We start from the raw sequence: 18,262 nt of genomic DNA, 5'->3' as shown, positions 1-18,262 counted from the left end.
CACTGCATATCATCGTGAAAACATCATCCCAACCATGAAGTACGGTGGAGGAATGATCTGGGCCTGCTTTGCTGCATCAGGGCCTGGCCAGCTTGTAGTCACTGAGGGGAAAAAGGAATTCCCAAATGCATCAAAAAATTCTTCAGGGTACTGTGAGAATGTCTGTACGTCAGCTGAAACTCTGTAGATGTTGGATGATGCAACAGAACAATGACCCAAAACACCAGAGCAAGTCCATGACAGAATGGCTTCAGAAAAACAAAATCTGCCTTTTGGAGTGGCCGAGTCAGAGCCCAGACCTCAGCCCAACAGAGATGCCATGGAATGACTTGAAGAGAGCCATTCACGTGAGATGTCCAAAGAATAGGACAGAGCTAAAGCAGTTCTGCCAGGGAGAATGGGCTCAAATCCCTCCTGAGCCATGGGCAGCTCTGACCCACAGCTACAGGAAGCACCTGATTGAGGTTACTGCTGCCAAGGGAGAGTCAACCAGTTATGGATTCCAAGGGTTCACTTACTTTTTCCACTGGCATTTTGAATGTTGAATGAATGTGTTCAATAAAGACATGGAGGATCAGAATTGGTTTTATGTTACTATTTTAGGCACATTATGTTTGTCAATACTCTTGACTTAGAAAATGTTAGATCACATTTTATGACAAGTTAATTCAGAACACCATGAAATTCCAAAAGGTTCACATACTTTTTCTTGCAACTGTATATTTACTTGTCCTCAGAGATAGGGAAGTGTTCAGGGTATAATCTGTTGTCATTTGTGGGAGCTGCATTTAAATCCATATTCATGCTATCATGATTAATGATGCGTTATTTTTCCAGTAAAGTTTTGATGGGCTAAAAGACTGCTTTAAAACTCCTAATGAGCATAGTAGATATCTTAAGAGTTGTGGAAAAATGAGTAAAATAAACAGAAAAAATAATATGCTGAAGAGCAGAAATAGCACTTGCACAGCAACAGATTTCATCTTGATGTTCTTCAGAAAAAAATTTCCCCTTCTTCATAATTGCATATGCTTATCCAAGTAATACTATTCATATTTAGTGGTGCATATTAACATTAGTTAGCTTGTTAAGAAAACTGGTGCTGCTGTTCCTTCAGCTCATGAATAATGAGAGTTCTGACATTATTATTTTCAGTAGCTCTAAAATATAAATAAGATTTTCTGGAAATAAAAGATTTATGAAAAATGTTGGGGGGTTTGTTGTTGTGGTTTGATTTTTTTCTTCCTCTCTTGCAAAGCTTACATTTCATTGTAAGAAGGAAATGTGTAGGATTCCATATTTCTTCATTAGAGAGGAAGGATTTGTTTGCATTTATAATACTTTTGTTACAGATGAATACATGGAAAAAATCCATTGTCAACAAAAATCCATGAGAAGCTTAAAAAAAGAAAAATGCATTTGAGGGTTTGTAGGCACAGAGGTGCTGCCTCTGCTTTAGAAAATTGTGAAGCTGAGAAGATATTTTCACAGAATTGCCAATATATATATTTTTTCATCTTATAATGTCTTATGCTTGTATGGCTACTTCTTGTCAGGCTCTATATTAGTCTGTCCTGCTCTTAAATCTGTATTTAGTAAACCTGGTTTGTACTGCAAATGGTGTTAAGGATATCTACATGAATACTAAGGGATACTAGGAAGAATATGAGCACACATACAAAGGTGTGGGCTTATATCATATAAACAAAACAAAAAAGGCTTAAAATGTAGTGAATATTCAAGACGTTTTGTAATACAGATTTTTCTGTTACGAGGTCAAAGGGGATAGGTGTGGTTTAGTCTGACTTCTAGGTGACACAGGCAATAGATACTACTGCACTAATCCATGTCTGGACTAGAGCATAATGTGCTTTCTTGATTGAAATTTTATCTCTGATAGGTAGTGCACACCAGTCCAACAGTGTGTTGAGTTTGTCATAAACGTTTTGTCACTCTGTAATGACTTATTTGTAGAGTATATATGTCAGTATGAGGTCAGTATGTCACAGTTTTAAGTTGTGTGGTTTAAATTCTATTATATTGCGAATAAAAGAAAAAGAGTGGGGTTTTGTTGTATTCAAGTGATTTTTATAAATAAATAAAAGAACCTAACGTATGACTATCTTTTATAGTTTAACACAGCAGCCAAACAGCTGATAGAATTGGATAAGCCCTCAGGTTCTGCTGTTGACTCTGGAGAAGGTACCTCTGGGGCAGCCCACAACAATTCAACCCAAAAGCACACCGATACGAAGAAAAACACCAAAAAACGGCACTCTTTTACCTCCCTCACTATGTCCAACAAGTCTTCACAGTCTTCTCAGAATCGCCACTCGATGGAGATTAGTCCTCCGGTCCTCATCAGCTCCAGCAACCCAACCGCAGCAGCCCGGATAAGTGAGCTGACGGGACTTTCCTGTAGTGCCCCTTCTCAGGTAATTTACATGAAATTAAATACAAATCATGTGTGGGTTGTTCTTTTTAAATAACTATAAAGGATTCTGATCTTGTCAGATGACTTACTGCAGATTATTAATTACATGTAATTAATATTAACATACACTTTCACGAAGTCTGTCTTCCAACGTGACAGCATTTAAGTAAAACACTTTCTAACATTTCTTATACAATGACAGCAAATATTTTTGGTCTTGTAAGCCATGTTTTTTCCACAGTTGTTAATTTTGTAAGTGCTAAAAGATTTGTGTTAAATGGAAACTAGAAACTGGAGTGGTTTAATTTCTTGGATTTTTTTCCTAAACTGAATATTAAACTGGATGTTAATAAAGTGCATGCAAGTAAATGGTAAATTCAGCTTGAAAATTACATGAGCTCCAGAAAAGTACCATATTAATCTATTTGTGATAAGTAGAAGTATTTATCTGGCTTTATTTATTTGTTAATCTCTTATTTCTTCAAAGCTTTTAGTTGCAAGCTACAGTACTTCATGAACAATTGTCTCTTTCACATAGCAATTATATTTTGGAAGAAGAGAGAGTAATAGAGACTAAGAAGCGTTGGTGTCAGTTTACATGAGCTAGTAAATATGTTCTATTTGTATGTCTTTGGGAGCTGGCAGCCTTTTACCAATGTCAGTTTTCTTTTTCATAAAAGCGTGTTTCACGTTGCTAGTTTCAGTGTATCTCCAAAGTTTCTGAAATGTCAGAAAAAAAAAATTGTGCGGTGTGATCCAATACTATTTGTATGAGAATCTAATAAAAATTACTTCTAGTCTAAAATTACTAATAGTCTAGTACTGGTGATTTTTTTTTTTTTTTTTTTTACCATGAAGCTTAACAGCTTTGTCAAAACCAGTTTTTTGGGTTTGGTTTCTTTTTTTGTCTTTGACAGGTTCATATTGGTACTACAGGGTTAATTGTGACTCCACCCCCCAGTAGCCCGGTCACAACAGGGCCTTCATTTACCTTCCCATCTGAAGTTACCTACCAAGCTGCTCTTGGTGTAAGTACTGTTTAAGAAAATTCAGCCTTCCTGTTTATTTTTGGTCTGTGCAGTCTTTTTTTTTTCTTTTCTTGAGTTCTGATACATTGATTTGAATTTGAAATTTTATGATGATTGTTCATGTGATAGACAATGGTGTAAATTGAAATGTAACAAAAGCATTATTGATACTATACATTTTTTGTCTTGTCGTGCATATCCATTTCTCCAGCTTTCCTCTGTCATTTCTCTGTAGTAAGCGCAAGAAGCACACTTCCTCCAGAACAGTGTTTCTTTTCAGCATGAGTAGGAAAGAGATTTTGCTGGGGAGCAGGTTAGGGAGAGACATCAACTAGAGACCCCAGCTGCCAGATATTTCTGTCTTTCTTCCCTCAATACTATCAAGATTGTCTGAAATAAGTTTCAAACCCATACTTTCTCCTAATTAAGCAGTGCTGCTTCTTTTGGACAAATGTCTTCAAAAAGTGCAGTATTTCATTCCAAAACCAGTTAAAGTTCATTATTTTGCTATGCTTGTGGTGAAGCTCTGAAATATCCTGTATCTTACCACACTTATCAGAGCCTAACCTTAACTGCAGTAAAGTTTGTGAATACCAATCTTCAGAGATTTTCAAGGGAACTTAATGAGCCTTTATTTTGATCATAGGAATTCTTGAAATTTAATTCTTCTTTCAAGTCCAAAAATTGTACCCCTAACTTTTGGCCAGGAGAGCGGTGCATAGTTGAATCATAAATTTCCACTTTGTTTAAAAACAAAACAAAAATACCCAAACCAGAAAAAAAACCCGAACAAGTCTTGATCCTGATTAGGTGTCTAATTATCCTTGCAGTCTTTAAGGCAAGTAAAGCATGATGAATAGCCTTGCTGTGTAAATGTGTCTGTTTTCAGCTTTTGACACTTGGATCATTTTACACGTTTGTCTGCAAAATCAAAGGCAGAATTGTCTGTCTTTTATTTTTATTATTTAAGTAAATGCTTAGGTGTGGCTTGGTTGAAGCTGAGAGGCTGCATTTTGACATCTTTCTTTGGGACTCTAAGTTACGTTTTTCAGTCCCTAAAATTATGATTCTTATGTCTGAGTTGTCTCCCATACTTCCTTCTGGCATGGTAAGCACGTTCCAGAACTGGGTACAGTACTGCATGGTTTTTTTCAGAGATAAAAATATTGACAGTATGACCCTTCTACTTGTATCCTGTTGGTCTGATTTTTATTTCTTGAGAATTTACATCCATTCATTTGACCTGAGTCTAGCACGAAGTTTATATTCAGCAAAATATGCACCATGACCCACTAATTTACATTGTCGTTAGTGATGCAGTAATTGCTCTCATCCAAGCAAAGGTCTTCCATATTCTTCATTCTTCAGACAGATGACTTTGTAATTTAATTATAGACGTTGTGCTTTTGCCTTTTACTGAGTTATGCAGGTTGCGCTGTAGCACTGCTGTGTCCTCTTTGGTAACAGCTCCTTCAATCTCTGAATCATCAGTGCAGTCCTACTGTTAAACGTATGTGATATGGTACCAATTAATAATTTCCTTATATTTAGTTTCATACTTTAATGTCACAGAGCGATTGAGGTTGGAAAGGACCCCTGGAGGACATCTAGTCTAACCTCCCTGCTCAGGCTGGGCCACCTAGAGCCAGTTGTCCAGGATGGTTTCCAGAGAGCTTTTGAGTATCTCCAAGGACAAAGATTCCACAACCTCTTTGGGAAACATGTGCCAATGCTCAGTCACCGTCACAGTGAAAAACTGTTTACTGATATTCAGACTGAACCTCCTGTGTTTCAGATTGTGTTTCACTGGGTACCACTGAAAAGAACATGGCTCCATCACCTTTGTACCTTCCCCTCAGGTACTATCCAGCTATACATTGATAAGATCCCCCAGGCCTTCTCTAGGCTACAAAGTCCCAGCTCTCTCAGTCTTTCTTCACAGGAGAGATGTGCCAATCACCTAATTGTCTTAGTGGCCCTTCGCTGAAGTCTCCAGAATGTCCGTATCTCTCTTGTGCTGAAGAGCCCAGAACTGGACACAGGTTTGTCCTCGTCAGTGCTGAGGAAAGGGGAAGGATCCCCTCTCTTGACCTGGTAGCAAGGCTTCTCCTAACGAAGCCCAAGATACCATTTGCCACAAGGGCATGTTATTGACTTATGTTCAACTTGGTGTCCACCAGGAGGGTCCCCCAGGTCCTTTTTTCTTTTGCATGTGAGGTGCGTATCTAATACTAGAAACAATTGGCTGCTTCTATACTAATCCTTGTAATCTTTTATACGTCTTTCATCCTGTCCTTAGAAAATACCTGTAAAAACTGAGCAAACAAACCAGTTTTGGTGACGATGGTGTAGGCAGGATTCAAAACATAATTTCAAAAGTTCTTTCAGAAGTTGCTTTTTTTTTTTTTCCCTCCTTTTGGTAACAAACACTTCTGTTTGTTATTAAGAATCAGTAGTTCTTTCTTTGATGCCAACATGGAAAAGTACTTTATTTTGGTGCTAGTGCAAAGTCATTAAACCACCTCGGGTGCTTTAGTTGCCTAAGCTTGTTCAAAAGCGATCTCACCATTGGTACCCACAGGAATTAAATTACAGTGCTAAGTGCAGCATGGAGTGAAACTCTTGCCACATGATCATCCTGTATCCTGGAGTGCTACCTTCTCTTTGTGATACCCATGTTCCTGGCTATGTTTCCAATTAGGCATATAATAACTATTGAGAATTTGAATTATTCTCTGCCGCTCTCTTTAAAAATCACTAACCTTCTGTACATAATGTTCTGTTTCTCCTTGACTTGTTTTCAGCATGACTAAAATACAAGCTGGCAGCTCAGGCTACAGTGAGGTTGTTCCTGTGTTCTTTTACTATAGATGATATTAGATGATGATGCAGTTTATAGTCACAGACTGGGAAGCGGCATGTCTTTTACGTCCACTTTTCATCTTGCTTCTTAATATCTTGTTTTAATTTTAGAAATGCGCAAAACAGTTCTGACAGGTCAAGACAGAAAATGATGTTCTTGTCTCTCTAGATGTTACCCTTCTGGAAGTACCCTCGCTGACATTATTTCCCTGACATTTTGAGCATTAATTTTATTTTTATGACTTAATACATCAGAAGTGGCTGGATTGAATCCTTTTGCTTTTGTATTTTTTGCTTTTATAAGTATAAATTATCTAAGCTTCTCCCTTTAGATTTTTTTTCATTTCTGAATACTAAGCAAATGATGAGGGAGTTGGATTGGAACAGGGAGAGCTTCTCTTTGAAATGGAGATGATTTAATTGGACCTTCTTCCTGTCAATCGTTTTGGTATTTATAACACTATTGAAAGGAATTGATTGTTCTCTGAGAGCAAGCCATTTATACAGCTTCTTTTGCCTTGTGCCAAACTCAGACTAAGGGAGAAAGAAGAAATCAGAGAGGATGGGCATGATTGCCCATCAGTGAAGAAGAGAAGGACATACTCCTTTACAGTAATCTTGAATGCACACATCTTAGCTAAATTTATCTGTCCTGAATCTAGAAGCAAAGAAAAGCTAGTGTCTTCTCTTATCTTCTGTAAGCAAGATTGCCTTTTTATTGTTAAGAGGAGATACTTTGAGCTGTCTTGTTGGATAGCAGGTTTCTCTAAGAGACATGAGATTAATTCCTAGCCCAAAGGAGCCTGTGAATGTTTTATTTGTGTACATGTATAGGAACACATTTTAGTTTGTTACATGGTTATTTTGGGAAATATTAACAGTGGTTAAAAAAAACACCTATTGTATTTTATTTTATCTATAGTAATCTTTTGTAGATGCTATTTGGTACCAAATGTTGCATGAAGTAAGTAATTGTGAAATTTGCCGCCAAAATTGACACAAATAGGACTTGGGAATGAGAGGGCTTCTGTTGAGTGACCATGTACATGCTATCTGCCGCTTGTATTGCTTAAGCAAATTTTAATTTGCATTCAGAAAACCTGTGATAATTTATTTAAAGGTTTTACTTTACAGCAGCAGTTCTTTAGCCAACAGCATTAATTCTTGTTTTGTGTTCTGAGGTTTGGTTGTTTGAAACTGAAGAAGCTACGAACAGAGACAAATGTCTCACGACCAAAGCTTTTGACTGTGATATTACGACTTACACTGGTCACTGGGACTTCAGACCACCACGTTGCCCTTAATGGGGAAATTAATTGGTCTGCTCTTTTTGGCCACTGGCATTTTTGAACCTTGTAGATGCTTAGTGTATTTGAAGTTCTTTATAAAATATAAATAGCAGATGTCAGGTTCAATAGTTGTTGGGTGAAAAATATGCACGTACAATTATGTAAGGCTCATTTACTTGGAAGGAAATTCTTGGATGTAATTTATAAGGTAGTTATCTAATGGAGGAGATCTAGTTGCCATAGATTTTGCTGAAGAAACTCTTAAAAGGAAGTATGTGATTTGAACCATGATATGGGAAAAACAGAGAGAAAATATACCACAGTAAAGTTACATTCAAAAGCAGCAGAAGAAAACCAGAATGTGGCCACAACAGATAACTTGCCTTCCTTTCATTCTGCCCCTACAGTCTCTTGAGAAGTTAAAATATTTTGGACCGCGATCGACCTAGATATCCATATTGCTACTTCTGCAGATTCAGTATGTTGCTTTGAAATGGTGTTGTGATGTGTGCGCTTAACTAACAGAAATAGGTGGTCTGTATTTAGATGGTTTGCATTCACTTACGTGCAACGGTTTCAAAAATCAATCCTTGTTTTTTCTGATCCTGTTCTCTTGCCTCCACAGACAAAAAAACTGGCTCTCTATGTTAAAGTATGTGAGGTAGTCTGAATTATTATTAATGAGGCACAATATGCGAGGGTTATAGTATACTGATGACATTTAGCTCTCTTTGATGTAGTTCCAGCTGATTCAATAGGGTAAGTAAGTCAGGAGGAGGTTTGAATAAGAGCTGTCTGAGTTTTAACGAACGGAAGTTTAAATCAACTTTTGTTGGGAAGAGGAAGCAGCTGAACGAAATGATGAGGTTTTGTATGAGAGGCCTGTTCTTGATAACATATATTTATAGTTCAGGAATTTTGTTAAACATGAGCCTTAATTTGTTAGCCCTCAGGGGACTTTGCAAGTCATATATTTTTCCCCTAGACCTTGTGGGAGTGAAGACAGTGAATTATACTTTCTTTCCCCACTGCTGTGCCTTTTGTTGTTCTTTGGGTGACCTGATTATTGATCTTCAGTTGACTGATATGGGAATGCAGCCTAATTGTATTTAAACTTAGTAATAAAATATGTATGTGCTTCTAGAGCATGAGTATAGGTACTATTTGAAGTTTTTACATAAATTATGTGTGAAATAGCGTAATGATTCATTTTCCAGTTTAAGAAAATGATTTATCACTTGCTGTTTTATATGCTTGAATGTACACTTGTCTGAAAAGGAGTTGCAGAAGCTTTCAATTTTTCCCCTAAAATATTACTACCTAAAATAAAACACTCTTAATTATTTTGATGAGCATATTTTATTAAGTCACATGGGCTTTGCATATGTTCGTTCACAGAATGTTGAATATGGGAACCATCAAAACTAGCTTGTCATCTGGAGGTAGGTATGCTTCTCAGTAGCAAGAAAAATGGCTACATGCCAGAAAACTTCTTGTAAACTTGGCTGGAGCTTTTGGATCTATTTTATCAAGCTGAGGAGCGTTACCTCTTTAAAGCCTATCAGGTAGTTTATTTAGATTTCTAAGAACTTGCCAAGTCTTTAGGAGTTTAATTGGGTTCTGGCTTACTGCAGGTTTCATTACCATAGTAATAGACATGAGGAGGGGAGCAGAAACTGCATAAAGCACAATAAAGTAGAGCTAGGAAGGTGCCTTTATTGTAGCTGAAAATTCAATGTATATTATGTTTTCCAATGAATAAAATACAACACCCAGCATTTATATCTTTAGAGATGTAGGAATTGTGGACTCATGACAACCCTGATATTGTGCATGAATAGGCTTAATTTTAAAAATTTCCAGCTAATCATCTCCTAATGTGGATTCACAGATTCTGCGATGTATAAAAGAATCTAGATGCCTAAAAAAAGATTTGAATTTATAGTCTGTAGACAGCTTGCATAAAAGTTAGATGGTCACATACAGCTTGGATTCAGCTGAGACGTTTGTTGAAGCTGACTGGTAGGGGGAAGATAACTTCGGCAACTGAAAGAGAAATGTTGGTGTTTCAGTATGAATTGTCAAGAGATTTTTAAAAGGTTGTTGGATGGATGGGGATCTAGCACGTGAAGCAAATGTGATTGCCGTTCTTATTAAAAACCATTAGTATCAAAGCTCACAATGATGTTCCTTCAGCCAGTCATGTCTTTGTGTTGGATACAGGAGGCCTATTTGGTCTTAGAAACTGTAAATGTAGGTTCAGAAGGAAAAGCTTTAAATAAAATAGGAGTATTTCACAATACACTGTGCAATTCAACTAAGCATAAGAATTTTGACTGAAAAACTTTGAATTAGTGAGTTTTCTCTAGATCTGAAAGCTTTTAATCATGCAGTTCTTTACTGTGTCTTGACAGCATAAGACTAGTTAAGAGTGCTCTCTTTTTATTAACACTTTCACTAAATGCAGCGAGGTAATAATCACACAGTGTAGGACTAAAACACCTTTAGATGTGGGCTGTTGGAGGGGAATTGAAATGACTTTCAATTATATATTTTCTAAACTGATAATGTAATGCTGTGCGTTTATATGCTGATGTACTGGAAGACCCAAGCAGTACTTCAGGACATTTGTTAATTTATATTTTTGTTACGAGATTTTTAAGCCTGAAGTGATGTGGAGTTTTGTTTCAGCAGTAAAGGTTTGCGTTAAGTTGAAGATCATGTTTGAAATGAGTTCAGTTTACGTGCAAAATGTTGGAGGCTTTTTATTGTCCTTTTTGTGTGTGTTGTAACACAAATAATTATTTTTGGAAGGGGGGGGGGAAGGAAAAGTTCTCCTTTTGTGAGCGACTTTTCCCAGGAGTGTCAGTACACAAGGTCCTGAAGAATTGTCTGAGGCTTTACAGAGCAGAAGGTAACAATTGCTCCATTGATTCTCAAAAGGCATAGAAGCCTGTAGGCAGGACCCCCATTAGGATCTGCCTATAAAAGAGCTGTGCCTTTTTACTGGGGTGTTTGTTAAAGATTACCAATCTTGGTAATACTGGATTTCAAAAGCGAACTCTTTAAACTAGAAGAATAGGAGAAAGTGGTAACAATAGCTCAGTGACTCTGGTCTCATATTGTGCGCGCTTTTGTAAGCCATACATCAAAAGAAAATTTCCCCCAGAAGGGGTGGGTTTTGGGTGCACTGCTGCTGAATTGTATATTGAGTTTCAGCTTCAGGTTACAAAACCAATCATGTTTTGAAGTACAGTCAGCAGTAGAATGCAAAATCTACCTCCTGGAAGGCTTCTGGATTTTGGTCAAGTCCTCTCCTAAAGATGTTATAATTAGAAACAATGCTTTCTCTTTTTTTCTGTGCTGAGAAATTGCTTGTCATTTGCTTAATTAGCTGCCAAGACTTGAAGATTTTTTTAACTTGAAAAAAAAATACAGACAAACCTAACTCTCCAGTTATATCGTACCAGTGGGTAAATGAATACTGAACTTGACTGGTTTTTTCCCATTTCCTTAGAATTTAATAATTTTTTTTTGCAGCTGATTCAACTCATCAATCAATATTGATAATCTGTTGCTATTTTTTTTTTTTTTACTTTTCATAAAATCAGAATATGAATCCCCCACTTCCGCCACCACCTCTTTTATCTGCTGCAATCATTGCATCGGCCTCTTCTGGATCTCAGTCCACAGGTGTAATACAAAGGCCCACATCGGGATCAACTGAACAAGTGGCACATTTACGACCACAAACTCGTCCAAGTGTGTAAGTAAAATTGAAACTTTTCACCAGTTAGAGAAATGGAATGAGATCAATAGGTTCACGTATACTTAGATCATGCTATCTGGCTGTGTTCTGCTAGAATTCCCAGAAAGTCAAGTATACAGGTGGGAACAAAGCAACAATATGCACATAAGTGTGATATTCCCAAACAACATTCACTCTGAGGGTTATTTATGTCTGAGATAAATATAATCAGCTGTTGGTTATGTATAGAAAAGATTCACTTAAAAAACATAAAGTATTTATAATGCAGAAGATGAATGAATCCTTGAGTTAGTGATGAAGACAGCATAACTTGCAAGTGGCAAATACTGGAGTGAGTTTATTGAATGTTTTCTGTTATAAATTATGTGAAAGGGCAATTATAGTATGGAATAACTTATACCAAAACACAGAAATTGCTGTATTTCATTTAGACTGTAATATTAGCATGTATTTGTCTGATTGCTTGTGTAAGTTGCAAATGAAATTTGACTGAAGATTCTACAGTTCACTTAATTAGTGGATGACAATTTGGAATTAAATCAGAAAGCTGCTAGTTAGTGTTATGTCTTCACACTTGTAATACAAGCAAATACAAGTCATCCTTCTGGCTGAAATATTTTGTGTATTAACATGTGCTGCTACAATATCTTTCTTCTTGGAAACTTCGTTGTGTGCAGCTTGGAGAATAAGGATGATAAAAACAAAATTCAGGGGTCACTGAACCACCTAATAGGACATATTTGAATAATGCAAGGATTGCTTTTGTTCTGTGTCTTTATTTTTATCTTCCCACCAGGTTTACTCCCACTCCAGAAGAGCACCCTTCTTGTATAGCAGGTGCATCTGGATTTGGGCTCTTTCTTTGGTGTCAAGCATTTTAACACTGCTTCTTATGGATTACTGAGCTTAGTGCAGTTAATCAAGTTCCCATCTCATTTATTCCCATCCTCAGTCTTCAAAGGGTTGCTCTATATGAGGATACTAATGAAATTTTGGATGATTTAACTAGAAGGGAAGTTAATGAACACCAATTAAAGCACATCAGTTGCTTTCCCATAGAGCTTCAGTATGTGGCTGTGTGGATCACCCCAAAATCATGTCTCAGTGAAGAAGCCTTTTGTTGCCTGTGTGTTGCGTGTTGCCTTTAAGCTGTGTTTTGGACTTGCTTTACCAGGTACCTATATTGCCTTTAAAACATTTTTTGCAGATAATGCAAATTTTCCTGGGTGGACAGCAAGAAACAAAAAGAGAATGCAAAAAAGGAGAAGCACACAGTTAATGCTGTCATTACTTTGCACAAGAGACAACTTTGATGAAAGAATGTTTGTAAAGCCACTTTTTAACCCTTGGGCTTACAAGGGGAGTGGGAGAGACTAGCATTGCAAGCAATTGTGTCTCCTTTTTCAAAAAAAGGGGATATTCTACCCTTCCACACTAATTGTCTGCCTCTTGTGAAAAGTATATTCTTTTTGAGAAAATGTCATTTATTAGAATGCTATTCTGCATAGGTCGGGGTCCATAGTTGTATAAACATTTTTATACAAATAGTATAAACAATTTTCTTACGTTCAAACTGTGGCAGAAAATAGTGGTTATTGCTTTTTAATGTGATGATAGGAAACTGTGTAATCTTATTTGAAGACTTCCCTAGGAATATTCCAGCCTGCAACTGTAGGAGCTTCAGTTCTATTTTTACTTTTTTTTTGGCCTAAGATGGTCTTTTTAACAAGAAAAAATGTAAAATGTTTCTGAATTTTCACTATTATTTCACATGCACAGTATTTTGCTTAGAAAGGGAAAAAGGAAATAAACTTACAAGTGAATAACTACTAGCTATGACACTGCTGGTGCACTGGGATATTTGAATTTTGCCATTTGAAAAGTATTTCTGATACTGATCTTTCACTCCCAGCTAACAGAACTTTTTTGTGCTCCCCACCCCTCCCAAGGAAAGAAGTCAGTGTGTCAGAAAGTGTAGGAGATAGTAGAAGCAGATGGAGAGAGAGAGAGAAGTGGAATATGCTGGGATTTGTGGTGGATAAAACACCTATTTAATTAAGTTCACTAACTTAATTAGGCAAACGGACAGTCTTATCAGAAGTATTGTACATTACATCAAAGTGTAATTAGGAGGATGTTCTTAATTGTTGTTTCCCTTAATATTTCTATAACTTCTATTTTAATATTGTAACAGTATGATGGAGTGACTAACACATAACCCTTTCTGCTGTGCCTTCTCATTTCTGAACTCTCCGTCAGAAAACATGAGCAATGTTTTTAATTCTTTTAGGTTGACCAATTGCACCTACTTTGCTGCCTTTCAGGTATATTGCGATATACCCTTACACTCCTCGAAAAGACGATGAACTGGAACTTCGGAAGGGAGAAATGTTCTTGGTGTTTGAACGCTGTCAAGATGGGTGGTTCAAGGGAACTTCCATGCACACAAGCAAGATTGGTGTTTTCCCTGGAAATTATGTGGCTCCAGTTACAAGGTATAGAATCATAGAACAATTCAGGTTGGAAAAGACCCTTGGGATCATCAAGTCCAACCATTAACCCTACACTACAAGTTCACCCCTAAACCATATCACCCAACACCCCATCTAAACGACACTTGAACACATCCAGGGATGGCGCCTCGACCACCTCCCTAGGCAGTCTGTTCCAGTGTCTGACCACTCTTTCTGTGAAGAATTTCTTCCTAATGTCCAGCCTAAACTTGCCCTGTTGCAACTACGAGTGTCTAGATAGTTCATCTACTTGCAAGTCCAAAATTACTCTGTTCTTGTATTTAATGCTAAAGAGCTGTGGAGTTTAGCAACTAGCTCATTTTTTGAGTTGTGTTTTACCATTTTGCTTTTCATTTCAGCAGAACAGTGACAAGTGCATCACAGACAAAAGTTCCCATGTCTACTGCTGGCCAAACGGCGCGAGTGGTAACTATGGTCAGCCCTTCCACTCCTAGTGGAACAGCTCAGAAGCTCCAGGGGAATGGTGTGGCAGTGAACTCCAGCACGGTACCCACAGCTGTGGTTTCTGCAGCACATATCCAGACTAGCCCGCAAACCAAGGTCCTTATGCACGTGACAGGACAAATGACAGTCAACCAGGCTCGCAATGCAGTTAGAACAGGTAAAAAACAAAAAAAGAAAAAAAAAAAAGAAAAAATGCAGTAAAGCTTTTTATGTTTGGTAAACAAACTGTAGGATCTGTCTGGGCAAGTGACTGGAGTTGGGGTATGTTTAAATATTGGGAGGTTTTTTTAAGGTATTTTATTGTCATTTTTTACAGTGAAATGATTTCTGAAATTGCAATGTATCTGCCTGACTTGTTGAATCTTTTATTATTCTCCTCTAATCAACCGTGTGTACCTACATATTCCCACTCTTGGGAATTTACTTTAGGTGGATTTTTTTCTTTATTCCAACAGTATCTGGGATGGGGATATTCGTTGAGGTTCCCCACTCATATGCAATTCATATAGTAATAAAAGTGATACAAGCATCTGACTCATAACTTATTTCTTAGTGTTAACTGCATAACACATACATTCACTTTTAAATTATCTCCGAACATCTTTTGACCTTTAGCATTCCGTCCTTCTTCTTTTTCAGGTCTCTGGCTCTGGGTTGGTCCTTAGGCATTCCAATTTGTTCTCTAACCTTGACTGCAACTTCTTTCAGATCTGACTCTGAGACACTGAGGCTATACTGTCTTCAAGATCCATGCAATTTGTGTCCTAAAAGTCTTTATTTCTGAACAGTATAACTCTGCCTTTACTGTTCAGGGCAGGCCACATCATAGTGAAACATGCCTTCTTGTTACATAAACCCAGATCCAAAAAGATTGATAGTGATGTTTTCAAGAGTTTTTGTTTACCAAATCAAGGCGCTCCTCTGTGGTTTTGCCAGGCTAGGAAAATACCACACAACTAGAACCTAATCTGTTCCAGTTGCTCCTAGGGCCTCAGAAGAGAAGAGAAGAAAAGAGAAAAGAATAAAAAGGAGAGGGAGAGGGAGAGGGGAGGAGAGGAAAAAGGAAAAAAAAAGGAAAAGGAAAAGGAAAAGGAAAGACACCAAACCTCCATTTCAGACAATCCCAGCATTCCCTCTTTCAGCTTGAATTTCGGACCTCGGCTGGGAGAGTTGTGACAAAAGGGTTTTTTTAATGGTGAGATTCTTATTGGCAGAACAGAAGAGAAAACAACAGAGGCAAATGTTATTTTCTGTTATCCCCTTAAGGGTGATTGTTTCTTATGGTCTCAAGATCCATGAGTTAGCCCACTCCCTCTTCAGAGTCCTGCATCTCCTAAAACACCCTGTGCACAATCAGATGTCAGCACCAGGTTTGCTTTTAGAGGTAGGATATGTATGTATGTCTTCAGTTATTTTGTTTCCTTAATTGACCCCATCTTCCTCCAGTTTGATCTTAGGCTGGAACAGATGTGATAGTCCTCTCTAACAACTTTATCCTTTACCTTGAAATAAAAATAACCAGGTGTTATTGGCATCTGGTAAGAGAAACTAGGCAAAGCGTCTGTACTTTCCTGCCTCTCGGGCATACGTGGTTTCTACTCTAAATTCTTCTGAGCTGCCTAGAAGCTTCCAAGTGACAGCACAAAGGAGAAATCTCCCGTGGGCTCCAGAGGCCTTTCTGTCCCCGCATCTCTGCACTGCTGTCAAGATGTATAAGCTCTTACAGTTCCGTTCAGCTGGAAGACATGGCAGCGTACTTCCCACCAGCTTTTCAGATCCAAAATGGAAAAAGTGAAAGGGGCTACACTCTCTTCAGAGAGAACTTAATATTGGGTTGTGGTGTAAAGGTGTACTGTTCAGTCTCAGATACAGATCTGTGCCGTGTAAGGACCTGAGAACTGAAGCAGTAGTGGCTGCTTTATGTTCAAATGTTACAGAGAACTTTGTAGTCAGCATCTGAACTGTGATTATCTTGAGCTTTCCCGTTGCTGGGTGTTTCTCCCTTGGTGAGGCTTCACAAATCAATGCTGCACTTTGTAGGTCTTTTCTTCAGTTTCAGTTTAGCTCAGAACTTGGAAAACCCTTCTTCAAATGATCTTAGTGAGAGACATCGCTTGACATACCACCCTCGCTGAGGGATTATGCATTCTTTGATTGAAAGGAACTGCGAAGAACATGTATGTTCTGCCTCTTTCATTAGCGGATGAACTGTATGAAGATAGGGTGTCTTAAAACAATTTTTCCTATGAATTCCATCAGGGATAAGAAAACAAAACCAGAAAGCTATTTCATGCTTGTGCTCCATTGATCGCATGTAAGTGTAGAAGTATCTTGAAGAATAGCTGCTAATTCTAAGAAAACTGACTTTGTCTCACTAACAAAAGACAGCTTTAATAACTGGGTTTTTTACAAAAAACTTTGCTGCACTCTCCTTATCTTTCTTTTTGAAATGTCTATGATACTCAGAGTTAGGAAGGGTCTGGTACAGAGGAAGAGGTTATGTATCAAAAAATAGACATAGCATTTAGTGTCGCTTTCTTTTTAAGAAAGAATTATGTGTTTCTTATCATGGAGACTGTAATTTGGTATAATACTGTAGGATTGTTAGATCAAATTTGTGAACTTTGTCAGTCTTCTCTAATATACTATTGATGCAATCTAACCAAATTACCAGGGGAATTTGTAGAGAGCAGAATAAAGAGAGCTAGTGCTAGATAGAGGCTTGATTCCAGGATATCACTTAATACAACCCTGAAACTCTAATTAGTATCTGAAAAATCAGAGTAAATTGATACGTTTGACATGCATATGCGCAAAGCTAGAGCGATGATCCCTCCTTAGACAGAGTTTCAGCGTATTTGAAGGACAGAGATTGTACAGCACTGGGATGCTGCATTTTGCCTCCTATTATTCAAGTAAGATGCTTGTAGTTCATACCACCCAGCAGCGCAGAGATCCTCAAGCTGTTGAAATGATCCAAAAGCACGTGTGGCTGACCATATAACTATAATATGAATGTTACTTCCTTGGAAAGGATAAATCAGGTCATGCAGAGCTCTGTGTTTTGCAGCCAGGCTACAGCCCAAGTTAGTAGATTCAGCCCTGTGCTATTCTCCAACTTCCATTATAAATGTTCCTTTTATTTCACAGGGGTATGAGTAAACCTACTTCTATATTTAAACATCCCAAGAGACAATAGCTTACGCTTTCAGAGAAACCACTCATAGCAGTAATTGCCACTGTACTTATTGTTTGAAAGACCCACTAAATTTGTTGTGGATTTTGTGAATAGTTTAGGGAAAACAATCCAATTATATTTTTAGCAGCATCTATAAGGAGTGTTTCTTCCTACTTTGTTTTATGTGCCCTGACAACTACACAACGTATTAAAAGGAGCAAACAAGTTCCCGGCAATATTTAGCTAGCTCTTATGAACTAAAATGTAATCTTCACTTTGCATCTCTGTCTGCATATGAAATGTTTTACTTAGTGGCTTAGATTTCTCCACAGTAGTTGCAGTGCTGTTATTCTGCTGTTGCATACTGATGCCAGTAAGGTAGCATAAGCTTCTACCTTATTCTGGTGAGATAAGTTTGATGCTCTGTAAGATGCCCTTGTAGTAATAGAAATGGAAGTGACAAAGGCAAGAGGGAAGCTTCTTATGACGGCTTTGCTATAACTGTGACTGTGCCTCAATTTGTATGTCTCGTGAAAATATGTACTCTCTGACATTTTATTCTTTTGTTCTAGTTGCTGCACACAGTCAAGAAAGACCTACGGCAGCAGTCACGCCCATGCAAGCACAGAGTCCCACATGCCTTATTCCTGCAGCTGTGATCATTCCCCACCACTCTGTTGCCTCCCAGCAGCTCCAGCCCCAGCTTCCAAATTCTGCTACTTAC

At 37.8% G+C, this 18,262-nt stretch overlaps 1 protein-coding gene across 1 annotated transcript in view; it reads left to right on the top strand.

Annotated features, from left to right (window-relative positions):
• Positions 1 to 2,132: 2,132 nt before the first annotated feature.
• SH3RF1 (SH3 domain containing ring finger 1) overlaps positions 2,133 to 18,262 on the top strand; it is a gene marked incomplete at its 5' end in the record, with an annotated part of 26,290 nt that continues 10,160 nt past the window's right edge. The window contains 6 exons of the mRNA XM_009865738.1: positions 2,133 to 2,435; positions 3,352 to 3,462; positions 11,225 to 11,379; positions 13,707 to 13,877; positions 14,258 to 14,517; positions 18,111 to 18,262. The exon at positions 18,111 to 18,262 is cut by the window's right edge and continues 246 nt beyond it. Coding sequence (XP_009864040.1) covers positions 2,133 to 2,435; positions 3,352 to 3,462; positions 11,225 to 11,379; positions 13,707 to 13,877; positions 14,258 to 14,517; positions 18,111 to 18,262 — 1,152 coding nt within the window. The remainder of the gene's footprint in view (positions 2,436 to 3,351; positions 3,463 to 11,224; positions 11,380 to 13,706; positions 13,878 to 14,257; positions 14,518 to 18,110) is intronic.

This window comes from Apaloderma vittatum, unplaced genomic scaffold (genome assembly GCF_000703405.1).
Source record: "Apaloderma vittatum isolate BGI_N311 unplaced genomic scaffold, ASM70340v1 scaffold7823, whole genome shotgun sequence".
NCBI classification, from domain to species: Eukaryota; Metazoa; Chordata; class Aves; order Trogoniformes; family Trogonidae; genus Apaloderma; species Apaloderma vittatum.
This window is presented reverse-complemented; position numbering and strand designations above follow the sequence as displayed.